At 47.0% G+C, this 27,596-nt stretch overlaps 3 protein-coding genes across 3 annotated transcripts; all 3 read right to left on the bottom strand.

The window, feature by feature from the left end:
• Positions 1 to 3,790: 3,790 nt before the first annotated feature.
• On the bottom strand, positions 3,791 to 8,236 carry LOC136291352 (alcohol dehydrogenase 1-like). Its single transcript, XM_066186330.1, has 9 exons — positions 7,872 to 8,236; positions 6,859 to 6,960; positions 6,268 to 6,409; positions 6,082 to 6,169; positions 5,763 to 5,982; positions 5,364 to 5,624; positions 4,926 to 5,061; positions 4,464 to 4,602; positions 3,791 to 4,032 (listed from the first exon to the last, which is right to left on the bottom strand). Exons 1-9 carry the CDS (start codon positions 7,887 to 7,889, stop codon positions 4,008 to 4,010), a joined length of 1,131 nt encoding a protein of 376 aa, XP_066042427.1. The 5' UTR covers positions 7,890 to 8,236; the 3' UTR covers positions 3,791 to 4,007.
• Positions 8,237 to 12,673: 4,437 nt separating this feature from the next.
• Positions 12,674 to 17,110, bottom strand: LOC136291351 (alcohol dehydrogenase 1-like). The gene is made up of 9 exons (XM_066186329.1): positions 16,746 to 17,110; positions 15,733 to 15,834; positions 15,142 to 15,283; positions 14,956 to 15,043; positions 14,637 to 14,856; positions 14,247 to 14,507; positions 13,809 to 13,944; positions 13,347 to 13,485; positions 12,674 to 12,915 (listed from the first exon to the last, which is right to left on the bottom strand). Exons 1-9 carry the CDS (start codon positions 16,761 to 16,763, stop codon positions 12,891 to 12,893), a joined length of 1,131 nt encoding a protein of 376 aa, XP_066042426.1. The 5' UTR covers positions 16,764 to 17,110; the 3' UTR covers positions 12,674 to 12,890.
• A 4,436-nt stretch (positions 17,111 to 21,546) lies between these two features.
• On the bottom strand, positions 21,547 to 25,995 carry LOC136291350 (alcohol dehydrogenase 1-like). The gene is made up of 9 exons (XM_066186327.1): positions 25,631 to 25,995; positions 24,619 to 24,720; positions 24,028 to 24,169; positions 23,842 to 23,929; positions 23,510 to 23,729; positions 23,120 to 23,380; positions 22,682 to 22,817; positions 22,220 to 22,358; positions 21,547 to 21,788 (listed from the first exon to the last, which is right to left on the bottom strand). The coding sequence occupies exons 1-9, from the start codon at positions 25,646 to 25,648 to the stop codon at positions 21,764 to 21,766; spliced, it is 1,131 nt and encodes a 376-aa protein (XP_066042424.1). The 5' UTR covers positions 25,649 to 25,995; the 3' UTR covers positions 21,547 to 21,763.
• Positions 25,996 to 27,596: the final 1,601 nt, after the last annotated feature.

Raw genomic sequence — 27,596 nt, 5'->3', positions numbered from 1 at the left:
GGAAATACCACATATAGACAACAATGCCGGTATGTGGGAAATTAATAACAGGACATAAGCAACTATGGCATTTAGTAAATAACATGAAAGTAACATAACATTTAATAACAAAACTAAAATGAGGAACAAAATCTGTAGGCTCATTAAAGCTGGCATGGAACTTGAAGGTAGTTTGGCCAGTGAGGGTGCTATACTGGTTACACACACTGTTGATATCAACACAGGCCTTGCCTATTTCCTTGGTTAAATTCAGCTCTGCCAACCTCTCCTGTGAATTTCATGCTCTTGGCCACCCCTGGTGTGTCAGTACTTCCGAAAAGCCTCAAAGTATTTTATGTTTAGCTAAACTCCAGAGATGCTCTGCTTTTTTTTAGTATCTTTGGCATTCTGAACATTGTAGGCACTGATTCTAGGGGACAAAGGGACAGATACATAAATCAGACCTCTTTAATTCTCCAGTTTAGGTGTCCAGTTTCAGAGATGAAAGAGGTTGTTTATGTTTTCATATTTCCTTGCAGTTTTGTGCTGCTGCCCCCAGTGTTGCTGTGTAGTTTTGGAAGCCCCAGGATATGGTGAGTGGTTTTGCAACTTTCTTTCTGTGCTCAGCACCATGAGTTACCACTCCATGGTCTTGACTGAACTATCTAGGCTTGTCACATGTTTCAGGCTTACGTACCTAAGTTCCTTCCATAGGTGAGGACTTCTACTGCTGCTCTGAATTTTACATTGGTTTGGTTTTGGTGTTGTTCTATCAGGCGTTACGTGTTAATCAGGAACATCAATTTGGATTGGGAAAAGAGAACGGCTTGGAAGCACTTTGAACACATGGGGCAATCATGTTCTTGTTTGGTGGATGTAGTCTGTTTTGTGTGCCAAGTGGGGAGAAAAGTCCAAAACAACTACATTACATTACATTAGTTTTTCCTTTTTTAAAAAAAACTGTATTATTATGCCTACCCTAGAGGCATTAGTTTTTTAGTGAGGGTTTTTCTGCACCTTTATTTAACATTGAAGCAGGAGAAGATGTGGGGCAAGAAATCCCTTGCAAGCTTGGCAGGCAGTGTATGGCTGAACGAAGATGCAAGTGATCTGCCAGGGTGCCCATCCTGGGCCAGTCTGAGTGCCAGAGGCAGAAGCTGGCTTTGTGCCTCCCTCAGAAGGAAGAGCTGGCGCTTTGGCACTGGAACTGCTGGCTGCAGCCTCACACACTGGTGAACAGATGGGTAAGGCACAGGGAGGCTGGAGCAGACTGACAAGCCTACCCAGAGGCAAAACTGAAATGCATTAATACAAACGTTACCTGGTTTGTTTTCCCCAAGCAGATATGATCCTAGATTGACCCACAGGTAATTTTCCTTCTATTAATACTATAAATTTTCCAAATAAAACTGGTAGTTTTGATAGAAACATTTCATTAGAGCAACCCTGTTGGAGCTGGGATAACCTATGCACAGTGGATGCTTGAACGTAACTCTCTTTTTGTGGGGCATTGCTCTCAAAACCATTCTTTTGAATTCTGATTTAAGTTTTCTACATTTTCCTCTAAAGTACTGGAGGATAATACTTGTGCAGCTTGAAAAAAAAGCTAGAAATTCTTGTAATTCCTCAAGGCAGCATCAATTTTTTTAAATAAAGTATAAGTATAGCTGGTTAAAGAATGGAAACCTTTTAGAAATCAGAATTGTTTTTATTTAGAAGCACAGAATCATTTAGGTTGGAAAAGACGTCTGAGATCATTGAGTCCAACCTTTGACTGAACACCACTATGTTAACCAGACCATAGCCCTGAGTGCTACGTCCAGTGTTTCATTAAACACCTCCAGGAATGGTGACTCCACCACTTTCCTGGGGAATCCATTCCAATGTTTAATCACTCCTTCTGTGAAGAAATTCCTCCTGATGTCCAACCTAAACCTGCCCTGACGCAGCTTGAGACTATGTCCAAAAGTGCTCAAAGCTGGTTGGTATTTCTTTGGATAATTCCTAGGTAATTGAAATATTCTGGTTTTGTAAAAATAAATCTAAATATTGTCTGGTAACTCAAGCAATGGTTTGTTCCAAAGGAAAAACTTTAGGAATAATTTCACTAATTAATCCTAGTATAATTCTAAAGTATACTAGAGTAAAGTAACTTTTCAAAACAAATCCAATGTACCCAAAATAAGTGTGAAAGTGACCATGACAGTTTTGAAGTAGAGACACGTGAAGCTGAGATGCTGAAAGATGTTTTATATTTTAGATATGGAAATAAGTAATTTGGGGAGTTTTGCAATTAAATATTCTCAGGTATCTGCATTCATTGAAAACCAAATAAAACACAAAAAGCTGATCCAATATGTGCTGATTTTAATATGTTAATATTAAACTAACTATGCAAGGGAAATTTGAAAGATAGAAGTGGGGAAAGTTGTTCTGTCACCTCCTTCTTTGCACTTGGCAGCATTTTCTTCTGGTTTGTATAGATGTCTTTGTTTTCAAACGTAATTATTTGGCCAGCTGTGAAACAAGTGATGTTTTAGGAATCGATCAGAATTTGAGGAACTCTCTAATTATCTGCTGAAATCTCAAGTCCTGCCCAGCTGGTGATGTTAAAGGGGTGGGAGAATCTCCGAGATCTAAGGCAGCCGGCCCGGAGAGCAGGGACAGTCGACCACCAGGTGGCCCTGCTGTAGTGGAGAGCTCCTCAGTACTCAGAAGGGCTTGCCCGATTTTTCACGTAGCATCAGTTCAAAAAGAATTGGTTAAGTGCGAGTTCCAATTTACTTCAGGCAGAGTTTTTTTATACTGATGAATTTTTTTTTCATCTAGGTTTAGATTTTTTCCCAAAAGGAATATTATCTTTTGTCCCAATCCTGTACAGATTTATTTGTGTTTATATTCGGTAGACAGATACTTGGCAAATTGCTTATGTTTTTGAGACTTGTCACTTGTATAAAATAAAGACGGTGCAGATGCATGTGCAGTATTAGGGAAACATTTTTTATTGGAAGGAAGTTCTTGGAGTTTTCTCATTAGGGAAGTGCTAGAACTCAATCAACATTTATTGAATTATATTGTCTTATTGTTTAAAAAGTGGTTAAGAGAATTATAGCTAACTTTTATGTCATGGCAGTGATATGTGCAGAAGTCACTAAAAATTGGCGAACAGGATGGAATTTGTTTACCTTTGATAACTGATTTGTGTATTCTTGATATTCTGTGTAATTGCTCATTGTGCTAAGGGGTTTCCAGAAGTTCAAAGGGCTGTGGGATGTGGTAAGTGTTGCACAAAAGAGGTCAAAAGGCCTGGTAGTGTTGTGGGTCCACTGTTCAGCACTGAAAGAAGGTTCTGTTTAGCAGAATGAACGTGTTGGAGTGACAATCCTGTTATTTGGGGAAAATTTTTCAGGGTTGTTTTGTAATTTACTGTGGGACTTGGTGTGGAAAACATATTAAAAGTACAAGAACATTTGCCAAAATAAAACCGCATCCACGGATGCTGTATGAGAGCTACATCGTAATAAGAAAGTCATCTACTGCTTTATATAATATGGTTCAGAGCAGCAGCAGCAGGGGTGGTTTCCTTGCTGGGCTTTGCTGGAAGCTGCAGCATTCACCCAGCTGAGAGGGAGGGCAGAGAGGAGAGGCCCCACGTCAGTGAAGCAGATGAAGGTGGGAGACAGCAGAGAGGAGGAGCAAAGGCCGTTGCTCACTGCTGAGACTAAGGGTGTGAAGGAAAGGCCTTCTTTGTGAGGGGGAGCACCTCATGTCCTCTGGAAACACTTCTGATGAATGCACTGCATGGGACAAGTTTGACAGAAAACCTTTATTAGTAAAAGTGTTTTCTTAAGAGAGACATCCTTCTGGATCGTGTCCAAGCACAGTGGGAGCAGCAGTGACACCAGCACAGCTGAATTCCTCATTCTCATCTCCCTGTGCCCTACAAGGAGATGCTGCTTGGGAAGGGCCCGGGCCAGGAGAGCATCTGCTGCGCTGGTCCCTGTGCTCGGCTTGGTTGGCTGCGTCCTTCAGAAGAGCAGGACAGTGCGGATACTGAAAAGTGGAAGGGAAGGGAGGGTTTGCTGCAGCTCAGGAGCAGGCAGTGGGGCAGGCAGGTGTGCCTGGGGACCGGCCACTTCTTTGCCATCCAGCCTCTTCCTGACTGAGCTGCATGAGGCGTGCAGGAGCAGGGCAGCCTTCAAATCCCTGCTGAGGGGAACCCCTCAGGGGATAAGGCCACAGGATGTGTGCTGAGCTGAACCATGAGCAGGAGGGTTCCCTGTGCTGAACGTGGGCTCTTCCCTTTGGGCTAGGGCAGGTCTTGCCACCGCTCAGCTGTGAGGCCCTGCTTCCCCAAAAGCAGAGCAGCACCAAGAGGCTCAGGTGCTCTTTGGGAAGCCAGTGTTACATGCTTTGCCTGTTGGAATTTTAGGAGGAGGAGTTGAGGTGTTGCTGAACCTCACTGCTGCTGGTCAGGGTCTCACCTTTTTCCTGCACGTAACAGCTCAAATCCCTCGTTCACTTTAGCGAACGGCAGCGTGTGCGTGATCAGCAAATCTGGGTCGAATTTCTTCTCCAAATAGCTGGAAACTAATTTGGGGATACTTTCTCTCATCTTCCAGCCTAGAAACAGGGGAAAGCAATTGCATGAATAACAGGAGAAAGGCTGTTTTGGTAAGGCAGTGTTAGTGTGAGGGTCAGGACTGAGTAACCAGTGGTGGTGCCAGACTCCTGTGAGAGATTTTCTGCTCTTTAGGATGAGTGGGTTACTGTGTCAAACAGGTGGAGGTTTATTTGCATGTGTCATGCTGATTTTCAGTACAGATAACGCAGTGCTGCTCTTTAGTTGTTTTCTACTTGAAAACCCTCTTTTTACTATTTCTGACTTGTCAACAACCATGAATGGAAAAGCTAAAATATTTAGGCTGTATTCTTAAGTTTACTACCTCCAATTACAGTCCCTTTCCATGTACGTCCAGTCAGCAGAAGTGTGGGATCGATGGAAATCGTTGAACCAGAATCCAATACCCCAACCATCACACAGACACCAGTGCTCATATTGCAGGAAGCCAGGGCAGCAATCTGATGGGACAGGGAGGAGAATTAGAGAAAGCCCTGATGAGTTGTTCAGGGGAATGCTCTTTTTGTGCCATCTCCTGCTCCTCCCTGGTGATCTGAAAATACACATCCCCCCTTGGGAGCAGACCTGGAGAGCTTGTGGCCTCTTTTAAGATTTGTACAGTTTTATCCCCAAGCCAACAGCCTGCCTTTCTGCATCCAGCAGTGCAGGCAGCGGGTGTGGAGTTTCCCATGGGGATGGATTTTGCCCTGAGAGGATCCTGTGATGACCTGGCAGTGAGGACAGGTGCTGAAGTGTCACCTACCATGGTGTCCGGGTGCCCGATGACCTCAAAGGAGTAGTCCACGCCCTGCCCGGTCATCTCAGTGAGCACCTCCTGGATGGGCTTCTGGAAGTCTCGAGGGTTGATGCAGTCGGTGGCTCCCAGCTGCTTGGCCTTGGCAAACTTGTCCTTGTTGATGTCCACGGCAATGATGCGGGAAGCTCCAGCTGCCTTGCAGCCCATGACAACAGAGAGGCCAACGCCTCCGAGGCCGAAGACGGCACAGGTGGAGCCTGGTTTTACCTGCACAAATGGGACCCTGTGAGTCTCCAGTGGGAAGAGGAGGAGGAGGAGGAGGAGGAAGTGGGGAGGTTTCTTTTGCACAGGATTGATGAGGTTGTGAGGGTGGCTGTGGTGTGCTAAACACGCCTAAATACCAACCTTGGCTGCATTAATGGCAGCCCCATAGCCTGTGGAAAACCCACAGCCGAACAGGCAGACTTTGTCCAGAGGTGCTGCGGCATCTATCTTGGCAACGGCGTACTCTGGGACCACGGTGTATTCTGTGAAGGTGCTGACCCACAGGAAGTGGTGGATCTGCTTCCCTTTGCAAGAGAAGCGGCTGGTCTTGTCTGGCAGCAGGTTTTGTAGTTCATAGAAACTGCGGGGAGATGCAAGTATTTGTATTTGATTGACTAATGTCCTGTCGGATTTGTCATAAAGTCAAGTGTAGGTGTAGGGGATGGCAAAGGAAACTTACTGGGACTTCTGGCAGAAGTTGGATTCAGGATTCCGGCAGAAGCTGCATTCCCCACACTGAGGATGGCAAAGCGGTATGACTTTGTCACCTGGAAGAAAACAATATCCCATGTTAGGTGCCTCTGAGGATGCTGCCTGCTGTGTGAGAGCTGATTCCTTGGCATGTGTTTGTGTGTGTGTCAGTTACCTGGCTTCATAGAGGTCACTCCTTCTCCAACGCTTTCCACAATTCCAGCTCCTTCATGGCCAGGGATAACTGGGAATTCTGCTTTGGGAAAGCAGCCTTGCAGGAGGTGTTCATCTGTGTGACAGATGCCTGTGGCCACAAGCTGTTTGGAGAGGGAAAAGTAGATGTCCTGGCCTCTGTCTTACTCAGTTTGTGGAAGGAATTTTCTCAGGGGTGTTACGATGTCCGGTCAGTCAGTGCTGGTGCTCCATGGCAGCAGACTGAGCCCAGGCTGGGCTTTTGCCTTCTGCTCACTCTGAATGCTCCTTGAGGTTTTCCTCTGCACTGAGCTGCAGGTGGAAATGGAAGAGAGGCCCCTACCAGGGCCATGTCCAGCAGAGCAAGGGCTGGAGAAAGGAATTCCTGTGTGCCAGCTTAGGCAAGGATTAGTCCCAAAAGGAGCCCCTGGCAGATGGCGCATTTGAGCCAAGGCAGCTCTGGACAATTAAAGCCCCTTGGAGGACACAGATCCCTGAGTTATACTGAAGGTCAACCACAAGAAGAGCAATTCCCACAAGGAAGGAAGAAAAGGTTATTGAAATGTATTTTTACCTTGATCCGGACTTCCCCTGCCTTTGGGGGTGCAACTTCCACCTCCTCAACAGAGAGTGGTTTTCCCGGGGCCCAGGCAACAGCAGCCCTGCACCTGATAACCTGGAAGGAGCCGAGAGGAATACATTGCATGGGAACATTTGCCTTTAGCACAGGGTTGGGGGAAGTCATCCTGCAATCAGCTGAGCCCGAGGTGTTCAACCTTGGTGATGCTCAGCTTCACCTGAAACCAAGTGATGTCCAATAAGCACTGGCCTAGTTCAAGGTCTGAGGGAACTGTGTTTGTGGTTTGTCTCCCAAGGAGTGTCAGGTATAGCCTTGGAAAGTTACTGGGTTTTGATGGCTTTGGTGGATTTTTCATAGTATCCCCATATGTTACTGGCCAGACTGTGCTGTCGTGGGGACTGTGGCCCCACTTTGTGGAAATGCCTATGGAGAGCTTTGATGTCAGCCTTGTGACACACTGGGCTGAAGGTGAGTGAGAGGGTTTATGGCATTGTCCCATCTGATTGGCAACTGGATAATTTTTTCCCTTACCAAGGTTTGATCAGAGTGTGACATCGCTCAAACCCTTCCGGATCAACTCAAAGCAGTTTGGCATCAGCAAAATGGAGCTTGCAGCTTGAAAAGGGTATTGCCATGGACAAGGCTGAGGGCAGGAGAGGGGTGGCTGAAGAGGGCACCGCTGAAGAGCTGCGTTTGCTGCCAGAGCAGGAGCACAGAGTGGGATTGAGCAGGTGGATGCTTTTCAGAGCAGCACAATTCCATATTTTGTCTCCTGAGCGGGTGGGCAGGACAGAGGGGGAATGCACTACCTAACGCAGGTCTGGACACGTGCAGTTGTCCGAAAGCAGAATCTGGTGAAATTCGCAGGGGTTTGGAAGAGGTGGGGGAGTGAGGTCAGAGGAGAGAGGAGGGCACGCCGAGTGGTGTGCAGGCTGAGGCTTTTTGCAGCGGATGTCACCAGGAGCAGGGCACCTCCGGAAGAAGGATGGGAAATGCGATGTCCTTACTTTTCCCGCAGTGGCCATGTGGTCTTAGCAGGGCTGTGTCTGTCGCTGTCACAGGCAGGAGGGAAGCTGTTGCCTCGGCGTATTGCAGAATCCCCCAGGCGTGGAGCGGGAGCAGTCCCGGTGCGGCACCGTCGCTGGAGAGCGCTGCTTAATCTGTGCGGATGCTGGATGCCGAGGAGCTCAGGGAGTGCTGAGGGGCGGAGCTGGATAGCGGCAGGGAGATGGATGGGGGCAGAAGTCCTCCAGGGAAGCTTTTATCCGTGACTCTGACCTTGGGTCATTCCCTGCCCTCTCCACCCTAAATGCTCGGAGAGGTCAGAAAGCTTGGTTTATTTCTTCCAGTTGCTTCTGGTAGGTGTGGAGGGAGATTTGCAGCAGTGCTGGGGCTTTCTTTGAGTCCCTTTTTGCCACGTTGGAAGCATTTGACCTGGTGGCCGTTCACACCACAATATTTGCAAAAGGATTAAAAATTAAAAAAACAAAACCAAAGGAAACAAATGGCAGTGAAAATATGGTGTGGTGGACAAACTCACATGTCCTCCTGGGCTGAAGCTTTACTGTCTGTATTATTGCTGCTATTTTCACCAGAGCAGTAAAGGCAGAAGAGGATTTTTTTCCCAAGGAGGCATTTGCTCCACTCCAGTGTAATGAGGTTTCTAAGTGGGTTCACCCCACCCAGACTTTTCAGGTTCCTCCAGAGCTGTTTTCTGCTGAGGCATTGGACAAGGTGATGTCTTGCAGGGATTGGATGAGCAAGAGCTTGTTGGAGGAGCAGGCTAAGATGAGCACTCAGAGTGTGATGTAATCCCCACAGTTAGAAAGGAATCTTCTAACTGAAAGGAGAAAGGAGCCAGCTGAAAGTGTGGCTGAAAGGAGCCTTTTGCAAACCTAAGGAATGTGATAATTTCCTAGACGGCTGTCACTAATGACTTAACCCCCTTTTTGGGTCACTCACCATTTAGAATGCTATAATGAGGAGAAGTTAACTCTTTGGGTATTGAGAAAAATTATACCTATATATAAATATACTCTTTTAAAATCAAAAGACATCTGTTGACATTTGGAATAGCAAAAGGGATTAGACATGATCAGGAAAAAAACGTGGCATTCCTGAATCAGGAGGGCATTACTGTGTAGACTCAAGCTTGGCACCCTCAGCTCTCCAGTTGATTCACATGTCCTTCACAAGACCACAGAATGCCTTGGGTTAGAAGGGTCCTCTAAGATCATGTTGTTCCAACCCCCTGCCATGGGCAGGAACTCCTCTGACTAGACAAAATTGCTCGTAGCCATATCTGAGTGGCCTCGAATGCTGCCAGGGATGGGGCCTCCACAACTTTCCCTCAGCCTGTTCCAGTGGTTCAGCCTGTGAAAAACGAGGTTCACATTGTATGTAAATTTTAAGAAATAGATTTAATAAAATAATAAGACAATAAGGAGATAAAAAAGCAGAGTATGGCGGCCGGGTGACTTGGCATTCAGCCAAGTCCACACACTGCTCTATCATAGTCATTCTTTAAATACCCTTTCTATTGCATCAGTCTGTTTAATATCCATATTTTTCCATAGACTAGTTTCCATATTCAAGGAAATGTTCTGCATGTTCCTTAGGTCTACCATTTTGGAGCATGCGTGTTTTTTGGCCATGTCTTCATTATCACCTCCAGTTTGGGCCTTGGTCCATACTTTCTTCAGATGGTAGACGCTGATAGTTGGTATCTCAATAGCAGGGTCTTCTTTACATGTTCACTGGATGTTATCCCGGCCAAACAGACAGTTTAAGCATACTGTATCAACTATTACCACTATGCCTATCTTTCTTTATTAATAGCAGAAGTAAAAACTTATATCCTTACCATAACATTATTAATCATATAGCACACATCTTGCGAAAAGCCAACTTTATATTATGCATTTATAACAAGCTTTCTCACAGTAAAGAATTTCTTCCTAATATCTGATCTAAACCTACTGTCTTTCATGCCTGTTATCCTATCAGGTCACCCAGCAGACAGTGTGGAGCAAAAAATTTGGTTCCTCTCCATGATTTTCATGTGCTTTCCCATGCCTTGCAATCCTCACTTCAGCCTGAAAGTGGGCAGATTTAAGTGGTCAGACAAAGCCAAAAATACTCTGTCGGCTGTTCAGACAGACCCACTTTACAGAACTCCTGGGACATAGACTAGTTGGCTTTGATTCCCATTCTGTTTTCTGCATTGCACAAGAGCTGTAAAGCAATTCCAGAGGTCAAATGCTGTATTGCTGATGGCTCATATGGTTGGCAGTGTTTGAAGTTGAAACCAACAAATTTAAAAAGTCCTGTAACAGAGAATGAAATCATTCACCTGCTTCCTAGATAGCATTCCATACATATGGCCCTATGATTTCATCTCACATATAAGCACATAGATGTGCTACTTGTGCTAGCATTCATTTCATGGCTCTTAAGACATGTCTAGTGTCTGCTGTTAAGTATATAACCTACACAATGGTGGTAAAAAGATCTTTCAGATGTGTACTGTTATTATTCCTTAAAACATCCATGTCCTACTCCAGTCCCCCAAACTTGCAAACTCACCACTGATGTGAGGACAACACAGGTCTGAGAATTGCTGTCTGCCCTGCTTGCAGTTGTTAAGTGCCATGGGGAGCTGGCACCTCTGCAGAACATTTGAAATGTATGTAATTATTGCAGGGAGTTGATACTGAGATCCAGTTGCTGTGCAGCTTTTGGTATAGGTTTCAGACAGGAGGTTGTTGTTGTTTTCTTCTTATCCAGGTAATAGAGGGAAAATAGGATCAAACTTGTATGTCAGCAGGCACGGATTTAATGAGTAACTTTTTAATGGCAGATCCTGTGTATCTACATTCTACAATAGGTGCTATCCTGACTTGCTGTACATGTGCATATATTTTATCAGTTTTAATATCTGATCTGTGAGGTCAGATGTTAGTACACACAGACCTCAGAGTGTTTGTGTTCATCTTGGTAGTCAGTTTTCTGTCCCCTTCTTTGTGTTCTGTTTGTTTGCTGCCTGTATCAAAGAGGTGGAAAGATGGAAGACAATATGAGAGAAATCTGTGTGGAATAGACACTGAAATGCAGTAATGAGGGCTAAGTACAAATCTTATCTTTTCTGCTGCCTGCAGCAGGCTTCAATAATTTTTTTAAAAGTCAGAGCCCGATATTGGTGCCTTTCTTACTGACTCAGCATTAAAATTCTGTCCACGGTTTAACTGGGCACATGTCTCAGAGACCATTTTTGCATGCTACTGTGAATGACAAACTAGATCATATCCTAGCTGATATGGCTTTGCATTTGTTAGGAGTGTTGCTAATTCACTATTCTATAAGATGCCTTCCTGCTTTACTTTCTGTTAGAACAGAAATATTGTGTAGCTTGTAGAAAATGATAGCAGAATTAGGAAAATGATGTAAGGAAAGTGGGAGTTAGATCCACCCAAATATATTGTACCTAGCAGGGATAAAAAAAAATAACCCTAAAAAAGTCTACTAAAAAGAAGAATTGATTCAGTTCACCCAGATTAAGGAGAAAGTTTGAGGGGGAAAAATTGTTAAAATAGAGAACAGGACTGTTACAGCAGCTGCTGATTTTGAGTCCACGCTGCCATAGACTGATGGAATATCTCAGCTTGGGGGGCAACCATTAGGATCATAGCCTTGCTGCCTTTGTTGTTTTTTGGGGTTTTTTTGTGTGTGCTTAGAATGAATTACTTTGTCAGACCAGCTGTGATCATCGTACGTCCTACAGAATTTCCCTCTGCAATGTAAGGAGAAAATTTTTAATTTATGATTTCTGATAGCCTAGGCATAGCACCTCTAGCACCCACAGTTATATGTGATGAAACAGAAATGCACGTGTAATGTGTCTCTCCCATTATGGTCTGTAGATTTCTCTGAGGTTGTTCCAAGATCTAAACTGGACGAGGAGAAAAGCCTCCAGACTAAGATCAGGATGTAAAGAGAACGAATCTGAATCAAAGAAGGAAAAATTAGGAGAGAATAGTAAATGGCAAAGTGAGAGGTCAATAGTAGATACTCATGGTGACATCTCCATTATTTGTTTGCCCCTTGATTCTCACCCAGAGCCTCTCAACTGTGCCATTACAGCTCCATACATTCCAACCCTTCTGTTACATACAGTGCCACCCCCTGGCCTCTTCGGCCCTGCCCTTCCCTCCTGAAGAGCCTGTAACCATCCAACAGGGCACACCAGTCACAGGACTTGTCCCAGCAGTTTCACTTATGCCAACAAAATCAAGTCTCTGGCACCGGGCAAAAGCTTCCAGGTCAGCATTGTTTGTTCCTCAAGCGGCATTCCTTGGTATAAAAGCATTTCCATGTGTCGTACTTCGTAGCCGACACTTGTGAAGCAGATGGAGGGATCCCATTAGTGCTCCTTTCCTCAGGTTTGGGCACACAATGCCACTGTTCATCACTGGCCAGCCGGGCATTTTCTCATTCCCCTTTCCAGCCTAGTTTAAAGCTCCCGCAAAGAGCCCTGCTAGCTCCTGTGCTAGAGCCCCTTTTCCCCTCTGAGAAAGGCTCATGCTGTCAGATGTCTGTAGACCAGGTGTTGAATAGATCAACCCACAGTCAAAAAACCCAATATTTTCTTGCTTACACCACCCTTGGAGCCATGCTGATGGATCTGCCTATTCCTGCCAGTATAATTCCTTGTTACAGACAGATCAATGAAATCACTACCTGTGTTCCTGCTGTCAACCGATTGTCCCATGGCCATGGAGTCTTTTTGATTGAGTGCACTGTGTCAGATGAGTTTGTTTAAACGCCTTTATTAGTAAAAGCATTTTCCTGTGAGAGACATCCTTCTGCATCTTGTTCAGGGACAGCTGGAGCAGCAGTAACACCAGCACCGCTGAATTCCTCATTCTCATGTCCCTGTGCCCTACAAGGAGATGCTGCTTGGGAAGGGCCCGGGCCAGGAGAGCATCTGCTGCGCTGGTCCCTGTGCTCGGCTTGGTTGGCTGCGTCCTTCAGAAGAGCAGGACAGTGCGGATACTGAAAAGTGGAAGGGAAGGGAGGGTTTGCTGCAGCTCAGGAGCAGGCAGTGGGGCAGGCAGGTGTGCCTGGGGACCGGCCACTTCTTTGCCATCCAGCCTCTTCCTGACTGAGCTGCATGAGGCGTGCAGGAGCAGGGCAGCCTTCAAATCCCTGCTGAGGGGAACCCCTCAGGGGATAAGGCCACAGGATGTGTGCTGAGCTGAACCATGAGCAGGAGGGTTCCCTGTGCTGAACGTGGGCTCTTCCCTTTGGGCTAGGGCAGGTCTTGCCACCGCTCAGCTGTGAGGCCCTGCTTCCCCAAAAGCAGAGCAGCACCAAGAGGCTCAGGTGCTCTTTGGGAAGCCAGTGTTACATGCTCTGCCTGTTGGAATTTTAGGAGGAGGAGTTGAGGTGTTGCTGAACCTCACTGCTGCTGGTCAGGGTCTCACCTTTTTCCTGCACGTAACAGCTCAAATCCCTCGTTCACTTTAGCGAACGGCAGCGTGTGCGTGATCAGCAAATCTGGGTCGAATTTCTTCTCCAAATAGCTGGAAACTAATTTGGGGATACTTTCTCTCATCTTCCAGCCTAGAAACAGGAGAAAGCAGCTGCATGATTAACAGGAGAAAGGCTGTTTTGGTAAGGCAGTGTTAGTGTGAGGGTCAGGACTGAGTAACCAGTGGTGGTGCCAGACTCCTGTGAGAGATTTTCTGCTCTTTAGGACGAGTGGGTTACTGTGTCAAACAGGTGGAGGTTTATTTGCATGTGTCATGCTGATTTTCAGTACAGATAACGCAGTGCTGCTCTTTAGTTGTTTTCTACTTGAAAACCCTCTTTTTACTATTTCTGACTTGTCAACAACCATGAATGGAAAAGCTGAAATATTTAGATTGTATTCTTAAGGTTACTACCTCCGAGCACAGTCCCCTTCCATGTACGTCCAGTCAGCAGAAGTGTGGGATCGATGGAAATCTCTGAACCAGAATCCAATTCCCCAACCATCATACAGACACCAGTGCTCATATTGCAGGAAGCCAGGGCAGCAATCTGATGGGACAGGGAGGAGAATTAGAGAAAGCCCTGATGAGTTGTTCAGGGGAATGCTCTTTTTGTGCCATCTCCTGCTCCTCCCTGGTGATCTGAAAATACACATCCCCCCTTGGGAGCAGACCTGGAGAGCTTGTGGCCTCTTTTAAGATTTGTACAGTTTTATCCCCAAGCCAACAGCCTGCCTTTCTGCATCCAGCAGTGCTGGCAGCGGGTGTGGAGTTTCCCATGGGGATGGATTTTGCCCTGAGAGGATCCTGTGATGACCTGGCAGTGAGGACAGGTGCTGAAGTGTCACCTACCATGGTGTCCGGGTGCCCGATGACCTCAAAGGAGTAGTCCACGCCCTGCCCGGTCATCTCAGTGAGCACCTCCTGGATGGGCTTCTGGAAGTCTCGAGGGTTGATGCAGTCGGTGGCTCCCAGCTGCTTGGCCTTGGCAAACTTGTCCCTGTTGATGTCCACGGCAATGATGCGGGAAGCTCCAGCTGCCTTGCAGCCCATGACAACAGAGAGGCCAACGCCTCCGAGGCCGAAGACGGCACAGGTGGAGCCTGGTTTTACCTGCACAAATGGGACCCTGTGAGTCTCCAGTGGGAAGAGGAGGAGGAGGAAGTGGGGAGGTTTCTTTTGCACAGGATTGATGAGGTTGTGAGGGTGGCTGTGGTGTGCTAAACACGCCTAAATACCAACCTTGGCTGCATTAATGGCAGCCCCATAGCCTGTGGAAAACCCACAGCCGAACAGGCAGACTTTGTCCAGAGGTGCTGCGGCATCTATCTTGGCAACGGCGTACTCTGGGACCACGGTGTATTCTGTGAAGGTGCTGACCCACAGGAAGTGGTGGATCTGCTTCCCTTTGCAAGAGAAGCGGCTGGTCTTGTCTGGCAGCAGGTTTTGTAGTTCATAGAAACTGCGGGGAGATGCAAGTATTTGTATTTGATTGACTAATGTCCTGTCGGATTTGTCATAAAGTCAAGTGTAGGTGTAGGGGATGGCAAAGGAAACTTACTGGGACTTCTGGCAGAAGTTGGATTCAGGATTCCGGCAGAAGCTGCATTCCCCACACTGAGGATGGCAAAGTGGTATGACTTTGTCACCTGGAAGAAAACAATATCCCATGTTAGGTGCCTCTGAGGATGCTGCCTGCTGTGTGAGAGCTGATTCCTTGGCATGTGTTTGTGTGTGTGTCAGTTACCTGGCTTCATAGAGGTCACTCCTTCTCCAACGCTTTCCACAATTCCAGCTCCTTCATGGCCAGGGATAACTGGGAATTCTGCTTTGGGAAAGCAGCCTTGTAGGAGGTGTTCATCTGTGCGACAGATGCCTGTGGCCACAAGCTGTTTGGAGAGGGAAAAGTAGATGTCCTGGCCTCTGTCTTACTCAGTTTGTGGAAGGAATTTTCTCAGGGGTGTTACGATGTCCGGTCAGTCAGTGCTGGTGCTCCATGGCAGCAGACTGAGCCCAGGCTGGGCTTTTGCCTTCTGCTCACTCTGAATGCTCCTTGAGGTTTTCCTCTGCACTGAGCTGCAGGTGGAAATGGAAGAGAGGCCCCTACCAGGGCCATGTCCAGCAGAGCAAGGGCTGGAGAAAGGAATTCCTATGTGCCAGCTTAGGCAAGGATTAGTCCCAAAAGGAGCCCCTGGCAGATGGCGCGTTTGAGCCAAGGCAGCTCTGGACAATTAAAGCCCCTTGGAGGACACAGATCCCTGAGTTATACTGAAGGTCAACCACAAGAAGAGCAATTCCCACAAGGAAGGAAGAAAAAGTTATTGAAATGTATTTTTACCTTGATCCGGACTTCCCCTGCCTTTGGGGGTGCAACTTCCACCTCCTCAACAGAGAGTGGTTTTCCCGGGGCCCAGGCAACAGCAGCCCTGCACCTGATAACCTGGAAGGAGCCGAGAGGAATACATTGCATGGGAACATTTGCCTTTAGCACAGGGTTGGGGGAAGTCATCCTGCAATCAGCTGAGCCCGAGGTGTTCAACCTTGGTGATGCTCAGCTTCACCTGAAACCAAGTGATGTCCAATAAGCACTGGCCTAGTTCAAGGTCTGAGGGAACTGTGTTTGTGGTTTGTCTCCCAAGGAGTGTCAGGTATAGCCTTGGAAAGTTACTGGGTTTTGATGGCTTTGGTGGATTTTTCATAGTATCCCCATATGTTACTGGCCAGACTGTGCTGTCGTGGGGACTGTGGCCCCACTTTGTGGAAATGCCTATGGAGAGCTTTGATGTCAGCCTTGTGACACACTGGGCTGAAGGTGAGTGAGAGGGTTTATGGCATTGTCCCATCTGATTGGCAACTAGATAATTTTTTCCCTTACCAAGGTTTGATCAGAGTGTGACATCGCTCAAACCCTTCCGGATCAACTCAAAGCAGTTTGGCATCAGCAAAATGGAGCTTGCAGCTTGAAAAGGGTATTGCCATGGACAAGGCTGAGGGCAGGAGAGGGGTGGCTGAAGAGGGCACCGCTGAAGAGCTGCGTTTGCTGCCAGAGCAGGAGCACAGAGTGGGATTGAGCAGGTGGATGCTTTTCAGAGCAGCACAATTCCATATTTTGTCTCCTGAGCGGGTGGGCAGGACAGAGGGGGAATGCACTACCTAACGCAGGTCTGGACACGTGCAGTTGTCCGAAAGCAGAATCTGGTGAAATTCGCAGGGGTTTGGAAGAGGTGGGGGAGTGAGGTCAGAGGAGAGAGGAGGGCACGCCGAGTGGTGTGCAGGCTGAGGCTTTTTGCAGCGGATGTCACCAGGAGCAGGGCACCTCCGGAAGAAGGATGGGAAATGCGATGTCCTTACTTTTCCCGCAGTGGCCATGTGGTCTTAGCAGGGCTGTGTCTGTCGCTGTCACAGGCAGGAGGGAAGCTGTTGCCTCGGCGTATTGCAGAATCCCCCAGGCGTGGAGCGGGAGCAGTCCCGGTGCGGCACCGTCGCTGGAGAGCGCTGCTTAATCTGTGCGGATGCTGGATGCCGAGGAGCTCAGGGAGTGCTGAGGGGCGGAGCTGGATAGCGGCAGGGAGATGGATGGGGGCAGAAGTCCTCCAGGGAAGCTTTTATCCGTGACTCTGACCTTGGGTCATTCCCTGCCCTCTCCACCCTAAATGCTCGGAGAGGTCAGAAAGCTTGGTTTATTTCTTCCAGTTGCTTCTGGTAGGTGTGGAGGGAGATTTGCAGCAGTGCTGGGGCTTTCTTTGAGTCCCTTTTTGCCACGTTGGAAGCATTTGCCCTGGTGGCCGTTCACACCACAATATTTGCAAAAGGATTAAAAATTAAAAAAACAAAACCAAAGGAAACAAATGGCAGTGAAAATATGGTGTGGTGGACAAACCCACATGTCCTCCTGGGCTGAAGCTTTACTGTCTGTATTATTGCTGCTATTTTCACCAGAGCAGTAAAGGCAGAAGAGGATTTTTTTCCCAAGGACACATTTGCTCCACTCCAGTGTAATGAGGTTTCTAAGTGGGTTCACCCCACCCAGACTTTTCAGGTTCCTCCAGAGCTGTTTTCTGCTGAGGCATTGGACAAGGTGATGTCTTGCAGGGATTGGATGAGCAAGAGCTTGTTGGAGGAGCAGGCTAAGATGAGCACTCAGAGTGTGATGTAATCCCCACAGTTAGAAAGGAATCTTCTAACTGAAAGGAGAAAGGAGCCAGCTGAAAGTGTGGCTGAAAGGAGTCTTTTGCAAACCTAAGGAATGGGATAATTTCCTAGACGGCTGTCACTAATGACTTAACCCCCTTTTTGGGTCACTCACCATTTAGAATGCTATAATGAGGAGAAGTTAACTCTTTGGGTATTGAGAAAAATTATACCTATATATAAATATACTCTTTTAAAATCAAAAGACATCTGTTGACATTTGGAATAGCAAAAGGGATTAGACATGATCAGGAAAAAAACGTGGCATTCCTGAATCAGGAGGGCATTACTGTGTAGACTCAAGCTTGGCACCCTCAGCTCTCCAGTTGATTCACATGTCCTTCACAAGACCACAGAATGCCTTGGGTTAGAAGGGTCCTCTAAGATCATGTTGTTCCAACCCCCTGCCATGGGCAGGAACTCCTCTGACTAGACAAAATTGCTCGTAGCCATATCTGAGTGGCCTCGAATGCTGCCAGGGATGGGGCCTCCACAACTTTCCCTCAGCCTGTTCCAGTGGTTCAGCCTGTGAAAAACGAGGTTCACATTGTATGTAAATTTTAAGAAATAGATTTAATAAAATAATAAGACAATAAGGAGATAAAAAAAGCAGAGTATGGCGGCCGGGTGACTTGGCATTCAGCCAAGTCCACACACTGCTCTATCATAGTCATTCTTTAAATACCCTTTCTATTGCATCAGTCTGTTTAATATCCATATTTTTCCATAGACTAGTTTCCATATTCAAGGAACTGTTCTGCATGTTCCTTAGGTCTACCTTTTTCGAGCATGCGTGTTTTTTGGCCATGTCTTCATTATCACCTCCAGTTTGGGCCTTGGTCCATACTTTCTTCAGATGGTAGATGCTGATAGTTGGTATCTCAATAGCAGGGTCTTCTTTACATGTTCACTGGATGTTATCCCGGCCAAACAGTTTAAGCATACTATATCAACTATTACCACTATGCCTATCTTTCTTTATTAATAGCAGAAGTAAAAACTTATGTCCTTACCATAACATTATTAATCATATAGCACACATCTTGTGAAAAGCCAACTTTATATTATGCATTTATAACAAGCTTTCTCACAGTAAAGAATTTCTTCCTAATATCTGATCTAAACCTACTGTCTTTCATGCCTGTTATCCTATCAGGTCACCCAGCAGACAGTGTGGAGCAAAAAATTTGGTTCCTCTCCATGATTTTCATGTGCTTTCCCATGCCTTGCAATCCTCACTTCAGCCTGAAAGTGGGCAGATTTAAGTGGTCAGACAAAGCCAAAAATACTCTGTCGGCTGTTCAGACAGACCCACTTTACAGAACTCCTGGAACATAGACTAGTTGGCTTTGATTCCCATTCTGTTTTCTGCATTGCACAAGAGCTGTAAAGCAATTCCAGAGGTCAAATGCTGTATGGCTGATGGCTCATATGGTTGGCAGTGTTTGAAGTTGAAACCAACAAATTTAAAAAGTCCTGTAACAGAGAATGAAATCATTCACCTACTTCCTAGATAGCATTCCATACATATGGCCCTATGATTTCATCTCACATATAAGCACATAGATGTGCTACTTGTGCTAGCATTTATTTCATGGCTCTTAAGACATGTCTAGTGTCTGCTGTTAAGTATATAACCTACACAATGGTGGTAAAAAGATCTTTCAGATGTGTACTGTTATTATTCCTTAAAACATCCATGTCCTACTCCAGTCCCCCAAACTTGCAAACTCACCACTGATGTGAGGACAACACAGGTTTGAGAATTGCTGTCTGCCCTGCTTGCAGTTGTTAAATGCCATGGGGAGCTGGCACCTCTGCAGAACATTTGAAATGTATGTAATTACTGCAGGGAGTTGATACTGAGATCCAGTTGCTGTGCAGCTTTTGGTATAGGTTTCAGACAGGAGGTTGTTGTTGTTTTCTTCTTATCCAGGTAATAGAGGGAAAATAGGATCAAACTTGTATGTCAGCAGGCACGGATTTAATGAGTAACTTTTTAATGGCAGATCCTGTGTATCTACATTCTACAATAGGTGCTATCCTGACTTGCTGTACATGTGCATATATTTTATCAGTTTTAATATCTGATCTGTGAGGTCAGATGTTAGTACACACAGACCTCAGAGTGTTTGTGTTCATCTTGGTAGTCAGTTTTCTGTCCCCTTCTTTGTGTTCTGTTTGTTTGCTGCCTGTATCAAAGAGGTGGAAAGATGGAAGACAATATGAGAGAAATCTGTGTGGAATAGACGCTGAAATGCAGTAATGAGGGCTAAGTACAAATCTTATCTTTTCTGCTGCCTGCAGCAGGCTTCAATAATTTTTAATTAAAAGTCAGAGCCCGATATTGGTGCCTTTCTTACTGACTCAGCATTAAAATTCTGTCCACGGTTTAACTGGGCACATGTCTCAGAGACCATTTTTGCATGCTACTGTGAATGACAAACCAGATCATATCCTAGCTGATATGGCTTTGCATTTGTTAGGAGTGTTGCTAATTCACTATTCTATAAGATGCCTTCCTGCTTTACTTTCTGTTAGAACAGAAATATTGTGTAGCTTGTAGAAAATGATAGCAGAATTAGGAAAATGATGTAAGGAAAGTGGGAGTTAGATCCACCCAAATATATTGTACCTAGCAGGGATAAAAAAAAAATAACCCTAAAAAAGTCTACTAAAAAGACGAATTGATTCAGTTCACCCAGATTAAGGAGAAAGTTTGAGGGGGAAAATTGTTAAAATAGAGAACAGGACTGTTACAGCAGCTGCTGATTTTGAGTCCACGCTGCCATAGACTGATGGAATATCTCAGCTTGGGGGGCAACCATTAGGATCATAGCCTTGCTGCCTTTGTTGTTTTTTGGGGTTTTTTTGTGTGTGCTTAGAATGAATTACTTTGTCAGACCAGCTGTGATCATCGTACGTCCTACAGAATTTCCCTCTGCAATGTAAGGAGAAAATTTTTAATTTATGATTTCTGATAGCCTAGGCATAGCACCTCTAGCACCCACAGTTATATGTGATGAAACAGAAATGCACGTGTAATGTGTCTCTCCCATTATGGTCTGTAGATTTCTCTGAGGTTGTTCCAAGATCTAAACTGGACGAGGAGAAAAGCCTCCAGACTAAGATCAGGATGTAAAGAGAACGAATCTGAATCAAAGAAGGAAAAATTAGGAGAGAATAGTAAATGGCAAAGTGAGAGGTCTATAGTAGATACTCATGGTGACATCTCCATTATTTGTTTGCCCCTTGATTCTCACCCAGAGCCTCTCAACTGTGCCATTACAGCTCCATACATTCCAACCCTTCGGTTACATACAGTGCCACCCCCTGGCCTCTTCTGCCCTGCCCTTCCCTCCTGAAGAGCCTGTAACCATCCAACAGGGCACACCAGTCACAGGACTTGTCCCAGCAGTTTCACTTATGCCAACAAAATCAAGTCTCTGGCACCGGGCAAAAGCTTCCAGGTCAGCATTGTTTGTTCCTCAAGCGGCATTCCTTGGTATAAAAACATTTCCACGTGTCGTACTTCGTAGCCGACACTTGTGAAGCAGATGGAGGGATCCCATTAGTGCTCCTTTCCTCAGGTTTGGGCACACAATGCCACTGTTCATCACTGGCCAGCCGGGCATTTTCTCATTCCCCTTTCCAGCCTAGTTTAAAGCTCCCGCAAAGAGCCCTGCTAGCTCCTGTGCTAGAGCCCCTTTTCCCCTCTGAGAAAGGCTCATGCTGTCAGATGTCTGTAGACCAGGTGTTGAATAGATCAACCCACAGTCAAAAAACCCAATATTTTCTTGCTTACACCACCCTTGGAGCCATGCTGATGGATCTGCCTATTCCTGCCAGTATAATTCCTTGTTACAGACAGATCAGTGAAATCACTACCTGAGTTCCTGCTGTCAACCGATTGTCCCATGGCCATGGAGTCTTTTTGATTGAGTGCACTGTGTCAGATGAGTTTGTTTAAACGCCTTTATTAGTAAAAGCATTTTCCTGTGAGAGACATCCTTCTGCATCTTGTTCAGGGACAGCTGGAGCAGCAGTGACACCAGCACAGCTGAATTCCTCATTCTCATGTCCCTGTGCCCTACAAGGAGATGCTGCTTGGGAAGGGCCCGGGCCAGGAGAGCATCTGCTGCGCTGGTCCCTGTGCTCGGCTTGGTTGGCTGCGTCCTTCAGAAGAGCAGGACAGTGCGGATACTGAAAAGTGGAAGGGAAGGGAGGGTTTGCTGCAGCTCAGGAGCAGGCAGTGGGGCAGGCAGGTGTGCCTGGGGACCGGCCACTTCTTTGCCATCCAGCCTCTTCCTGACTGAGCTGCATGAGGCGTGCAGGAGCAGGGCAGCCTTCAAATCCCTGCTGAGGGGAACCCCTCAGGGGATAAGGCCACAGGATGTGTGCTGAGCTGAACCATGAGCAGGAGGGTTCCCTGTGCTGAACGTGGGCTCTTCCCTTTGGGCTAGGGCAGGTCTTGCCACCGCTCAGCTGTGAGGCCCTGCTTCCCCAAAAGCAGAGCAGCACCAAGAGGCTCAGGTGCTCTTTGGGAAGCCAGTGTTACATGCTCTGCCTGTTGGAATTTTAGGAGGAGGAGTTGAGGTGTTGCTGAACCTCACTGCTGCTGGTCAGGGTCTCACCTTTTTCCTGCACGTAACAGCTCAAATCCCTCGTTCACTTTAGCGAACGGCAGCGTGTGCGTGATCAGCAAATCTGGGTCGAATTTCTTCTCCAAATAGCTGGAAACTAATTTGGGGATACTTTCTCTCATCTTCCAGCCTAGAAACAGGAGAAAGCAGCTGCATGATTAACAGGAGAAAGGCTGTTTTGGTAAGGCAGTGTTAGTGTGAGGGTCAGGACTGAGTAACCAGTGGTGGTGCCAGACTCCTGTGAGAGATTTTCTGCTCTTTAGGACGAGTGGGTTACTGTGTCAAACAGGTGGAGGTTTATTTGCATGTGTCATGCTGATTTTCAGTACAGATAACGCAGTGCTGCTCTTTAGTTGTTTTCTACTTGAAAACCCTCTTTTTACTATTTCTGACTTGTCAACAACCATGAATGGAAAAGCTGAAATATTTAGATTGTATTCTTAAGGTTACTACCTCCGAGCACAGTCCCCTTCCATGTACGTCCAGTCAGCAGAAGTGTGGGATCGATGGAAATCTCTGAACCAGAATCCAATTCCCCAACCATCATACAGACACCAGTGCTCATATTGCAGGAAGCCAAGGCAGCAATCTGATGGGACAGGGAGGAGAATTAGAGAAAGCCCTGATGAGTTGTTCAGGGGAATGCTCTTTTTGTGCCATCTCCTGCTCCTCCCTGGTGATCTGAAAATACACATCCCCCCTTGGGAGCAGACCTGGAGAGCTTGTGGCCTCTTTTAAGATTTGTACAGTTTTATCCCCAAGCCAACAGCCTGCCTTTCTGCATCCAGCAGTGCTGGCAGCGGGTGTGGAGTTTCCCATGGGGATGGATTTTGCCCTGAGAGGATCCTGTGATGACCTGGCAGTGAGGACAGGTGCTGAAGTGTCACCTACCATGGTGTCCGGGTGCCCGATGACCTCAAAGGAGTAGTCCACGCCCTGCCCGGTCATCTCAGTGAGCACCTCCTGGATGGGCTTCTGGAAGTCTCGAGGGTTGATGCAGTCGGTGGCTCCCAGCTGCTTGGCCTTGGCAAACTTGTCCCTGTTGATGTCCACGGCAATGATGCGGGAAGCTCCAGCTGCCTTGCAGCCCATGACAACAGAGAGGCCAACGCCTCCGAGGCCGAAGACGGCACAGGTGGAGCCTGGTTTTACCTGCACAAATGGGACCCTGTGAGTCTCCAGTGGGAAGAGGAGGAGGAGGAAGTGGGGAGGTTTCTTTTGCACAGGATTGATGAGGTTGTGAGGGTGGCTGTGGTGTGCTAAACACGCCTAAATACCAACCTTGGCTGCATTAATGGCAGCCCCATAGCCTGTGGAAAACCCACAGCTGAACAGGCAGACTTTGTCCAGAGGTGCTGCGGCATCTATCTTGGCAACGGCGTACTCTGGGACCACGGTGTATTCTGTGAAGGTGCTGACCCACAGGAAGTGGTGGATCTGCTTCCCTTTGCAAGAGAAGCGGCTGGTCTTGTCTGGCAACAGGTGTTGTGGTTCAGAAATACTGTGGGGAGATGCAAGTATTTGTATTTGATTGCCTTAAACACAGATGTGGCTGACAGATTTGTCATAAAGTCAATCCAATGTGGGTGTAGGGGATGGCAAAGGAAACTTACTGGGACTTCTGGCAGAAGTTGGATTCAGGATTCCGGCAGAAGCTGCATTCCCCACACTGAGGGATGCAAAGTGGTATGACTTTGTCACCTGGAAGAAAACAATATCCCATGTTAGGTGCCTCTGAGGATGCTGCCTGCTGTGTGAGAGCTGATTCCTTGGCATGTGTTTGTGTGTGTGTCAGTTACCTGGCTTCATAGAAGTCACTCCTTCTCCAACGCTTTCCACAATTCCAGCTCCTTCATGGCCAGGGATAACTGGGAATTCTGCTTTGGGAAAGCAGCCTTGCAGGAGGTGTTCATCTGTGCGACAGATGCCTGTGGCCACAAGCTGTTTGGAGAGGGAAAAGTAGATGTCCTGGCCTCTGTCTTACTCAGTTTGTGGAAGGAATTTTCTCAGGGGTGTTACGATGTCCGGTCAGTCAGTGCTGGTGCTCCATGGCAGCAGACTGAGCCCAGGCTGGGCTTTTGCCTTCTGCTCACTCTGAATGCTCCTTGAGGTTTTCCTCTGCACTGAGCTGCAGGTGGAAATGGAAGAGAGGCCCCTACCAGGGCCATGTCCAGCAGAGCAAGGGCTGGAGAAAGGAATTCCTGTGTGCCAGCTTAGGCAAGGATTAGTCCCAAAAGGAGCCCCTGGCAGATGGCGCATTTGAGCCAAGGCAGCTCTGGACAATTAAAGCCCCTTGGAGGACACAGATCCCTGAGTTATACTGAAGGTCAACCACAAGAAGAGCAATTCCCACAAGGAAGGAAGAAAAGGTTATTGAAATGTATTTTTACCTTGATCCGGACTTCCCCTGCCTTTGGGGGTGCAACTTCCACCTCCTCAACAGAGAGTGGTTTTCCCGGGGCCCAGGCAACAGCAGCCCTGCACCTGATAACCTGGAAGGAGCCGAGAGGAATACATTGCATGGGAACATTTGCCTTTAGCACAGGGTTGGGGGAAGTCATCCTGCAATCAGCTGAGCCCGAGGTGTTCAACCTTGGTGATGCTCAGCTTCACCTGAAACCAAGTGATGTCCAATAAGCACTGGCCTAGTTCAAGGTCTGAGGGAACTGTGTTTGTGGTTTGTCTCCCAAGGAGTGTCAGGTATAGCCTTGGAAAGTTACTGGGTTTTGATGGCTTTGGTGGATTTTTCATAGTATCCCCATATGTTACTGGCCAGACTGTGCTGTCGTGGGGACTGTGGCCCCACTTTGTGGAAATGCCTATGGAGAGCTTTGATGTCAGCCTTGTGACACACTGGGCTGAAGGTGAGTGAGAGGGTTTATGGCATTGTCCCATCTGATTGGCAACTGGATAATTTTTTCCCTTACCAAGGTTTGATCAGAGTGTGACATCGCTCAAACCCTTCCGGATCAACTCAAAGCAGTTTGGCATCAGCAAAATGGAGCTTGCAGCTTGAAAAGGGTATTGCCATGGACAAGGCTGAGGGCAGGAGATGGGTGGCTGAAGAGGGCACCGCTGAAGAGCTGCGTTTGCTGCCAGAGCAGGAGCACAGAGTGGGATTGAGCAGGTGGATGCTTTTCAGAGCAGCACAATTCCATATTTTGTCTCCTGAGCGGGTGGGCAGGACAGAGGGGGAATGCACTACCTAACGCAGGTCTGGACACGTGCAGTTGTCCGAAAGCAGAATCTGGTGAAATTCGCAGGGGTTTGGAAGAGGTGGGGGAGTGAGGTCAGAGGAGAGAGGAGGGCACGCCGAGTGGTGTGCAGGCTGAGGCTTTTGCAGCGGATGTCACCAGGAGCAGGGCACCTCCGGAAGAAGGATGGGAAATGCGATGTCCTTACTTTTCCCGCAGTGGCCATGTGGTCTTAGCAGGGCTGTGTCTGTCGCTGTCACAGGCAGGAGGGAAGCTGTTGCCTCGGCGTATTGCAGAATCCCCCAGGCGTGGTGCAGGAGCAGTCCCGGTGCGGCACCGTCGCTGGAGAGCGCTGCTTAATCTGTGCGGATGCTGGATGCCGAGGAGCTCAGGGAGTGCTGAGGGGCGGAGCTGGATAGCGGCAGGGAGATGGATGGGGGCAGAAGTCCTCCAGGGAAGCTTTTATCCGTGACTCTGACCTTGGGTCATTCCCTGCCCTCTCCACCCTAAATGCTCGGAGAGGTCAGAAAGCTTGGTTTATTTCTTCCAGTTGCTTCTGGTAGGTGTGGAGGGAGATTTGCAGCAGTGCTGGGGCTTTCTTTGAGTCCCTTTTTGCCACGTTGGAAGCATTTGACCTGGTGGCCGTTCACACCACAATATTTGCAAAAGGATTAAAAATTAAAAAAACAAAACCAAAGGAAACAAATGGCAGTGAAAATATGGTGTGGTGGACAAACCCACATGTCCTCCTGGGCTGAAGCTTTACTGTCTGTATTATTGCTGCTATTTTCACCAGAGCAGTAAAGGCAGAAGAGGATTTTTTTCCCAAGGACACATTTGCTCCACTCCAATGTAATGAGGTTTCTAAGTGGGTTCACCCCACCCAGACTTTTCAGGTTCCTCCAGAGCTGTTTTCTGCTGAGGCATTGGACAAGGTGATGTCTTGCAGGGATTGGATGAGCAAGAGCTTGTTGGAGGAGCAGGCTAAGATGAGCACCCAGAGTGTGATGTAATCCCCACAGTTAGAAAGGAATCTTCTAACTGAAAGGAGAAAGGAGCCAGCTGAAAGTGTGGCTGAAAGGAGTCTTTTGCAAACCTAAGGAATGGGATAATTTCCTAGACGGCTGTCACTAATGACTTAACCCCCCTTTTTGGGTCACTCACCATTTAGAATGCTATAATGAGGAGAAGTTAACTCTTTGGGTATTGAGAAAAATTATACCTATATATAAATATACTCTTTTAAAATCAAAAGACATCTGTTGACATTTGGAATAGCAAAAGGGATTAGACATGATCAGGAAAAAAACGTGGCATTCCTGAATCAGGAGGGCATTACTGTGTAGACTCAAGCTTGGCACCCTCAGCTCTCCAGTTGATTCACATGTCCTTCACAAGACCACAGAATGCCTTGGGTTAGAAGGGTCCTCTAAGATCATGTTGTTCCAACCCCCTGCCATGGGCAGGAACTCCTCTGACTAGACAAAATTGCTCGTAGCCATATCTGAGTGGCCTCGAATGCTGCCAGGGATGGGGCCTCCACAACTTTCCCTCAGCCTGTTTCAGTGCTTCAGCTTTCCTACAGTAAAGAGTTTCTTCCTAATATCTGATCTAAACCTACTGTCTTTCATGCCTGTTATCCTATCAGGTCACCCAGCAGACAGTGTGGAGCAAAAAATTTGGTTCCTCTCCATGATTTTCATGTGCTTTCCTATGCCTTGCAATCCTCACTTCAGCCTGAAAGTGGGCAGATTTAAGTGGTCAGACAAAGCCAAAAATACTCTGTCGGCTGTTCAGACAGACCCACTTTACAGAACTCCTGGGACATAGACTAGTTGGCTTTGATTCCCATTCTGTTTTCTGCATTGCACAAGAGCTGTAAAGCAATTCCAGAGGTCAAATGCTGTATGGCTGATGGCTCATATGGTTGGCAGTGTTTGAAGTTGAAACCAACAAATTTAAAAAGTCCTGTAACAGAGAATGAAATCATTCACCTACTTCCTAGATAGCATTCCATACATATGGCCCTATGATTTCATCTCACATATAAGCACATAGATGTGCTACTTGTGCTAGCATTCATTTCATGGCTCTTAAGACATGTCTAGTGTCTGCTGTTAAGTATATAACCTACACAATGGTGGTAAAAAGATCTTTCAGATGTGTACTGTTAT

The sequence above is a fragment of the Chamaea fasciata genome, unplaced genomic scaffold, assembly GCF_029207755.1.
Source record: "Chamaea fasciata isolate MVZ Bird 193981 ecotype frontalis unplaced genomic scaffold, bChaFas1.0.hap1 SCAF_6, whole genome shotgun sequence".
In the NCBI taxonomy this organism is placed as follows: Eukaryota; Metazoa; Chordata; class Aves; order Passeriformes; family Sylviidae; genus Chamaea; species Chamaea fasciata.
Note: the sequence above shows the minus strand (reverse complement) of the source record. Positions and strands in the feature narration are given on the sequence as shown.

Coding starts and splice junctions, on each gene's coding strand:
- LOC136291350 (XM_066186327.1), bottom strand. Junction 24,170..24,618: donor CAGGGGAAGTCCGGATCAAG/GTAAAAATACAT, acceptor CTCTCCAAACAG/CTTGTGGCCACAGGCATCTG. Junction 21,789..22,219: donor CTGTTACGTGCAGGAAAAAG/GTGAGACCCTGA, acceptor TCCACTTTTCAG/TATCCGCACTGTCCTGCTCT.
- LOC136291352 (XM_066186330.1), bottom strand. Junction 5,062..5,363: donor TCGGGCACCCGGACACCATG/GTAGGTGACACT, acceptor CTGTCCCATCAG/ATTGCTGCCCTGGCTTCCTG. Junction 4,603..4,925: donor GAAAGGGACTGTAATTGGAG/GTAGTAAACTTA, acceptor CCCTGTTTCTAG/GCTGGAAGATGAGAGAAAGT.
- LOC136291351 (XM_066186329.1), bottom strand. Junction 15,044..15,141: donor AGTGACCTCTATGAAGCCAG/GTAACTGACACA, acceptor GTTTTCTTCCAG/GTGACAAAGTCATACCACTT. Junction 14,857..14,955: donor AACTTCTGCCAGAAGTCCCA/GTAAGTTTCCTT, acceptor ATCTCCCCGCAG/TTTCTATGAACTACAAAACC.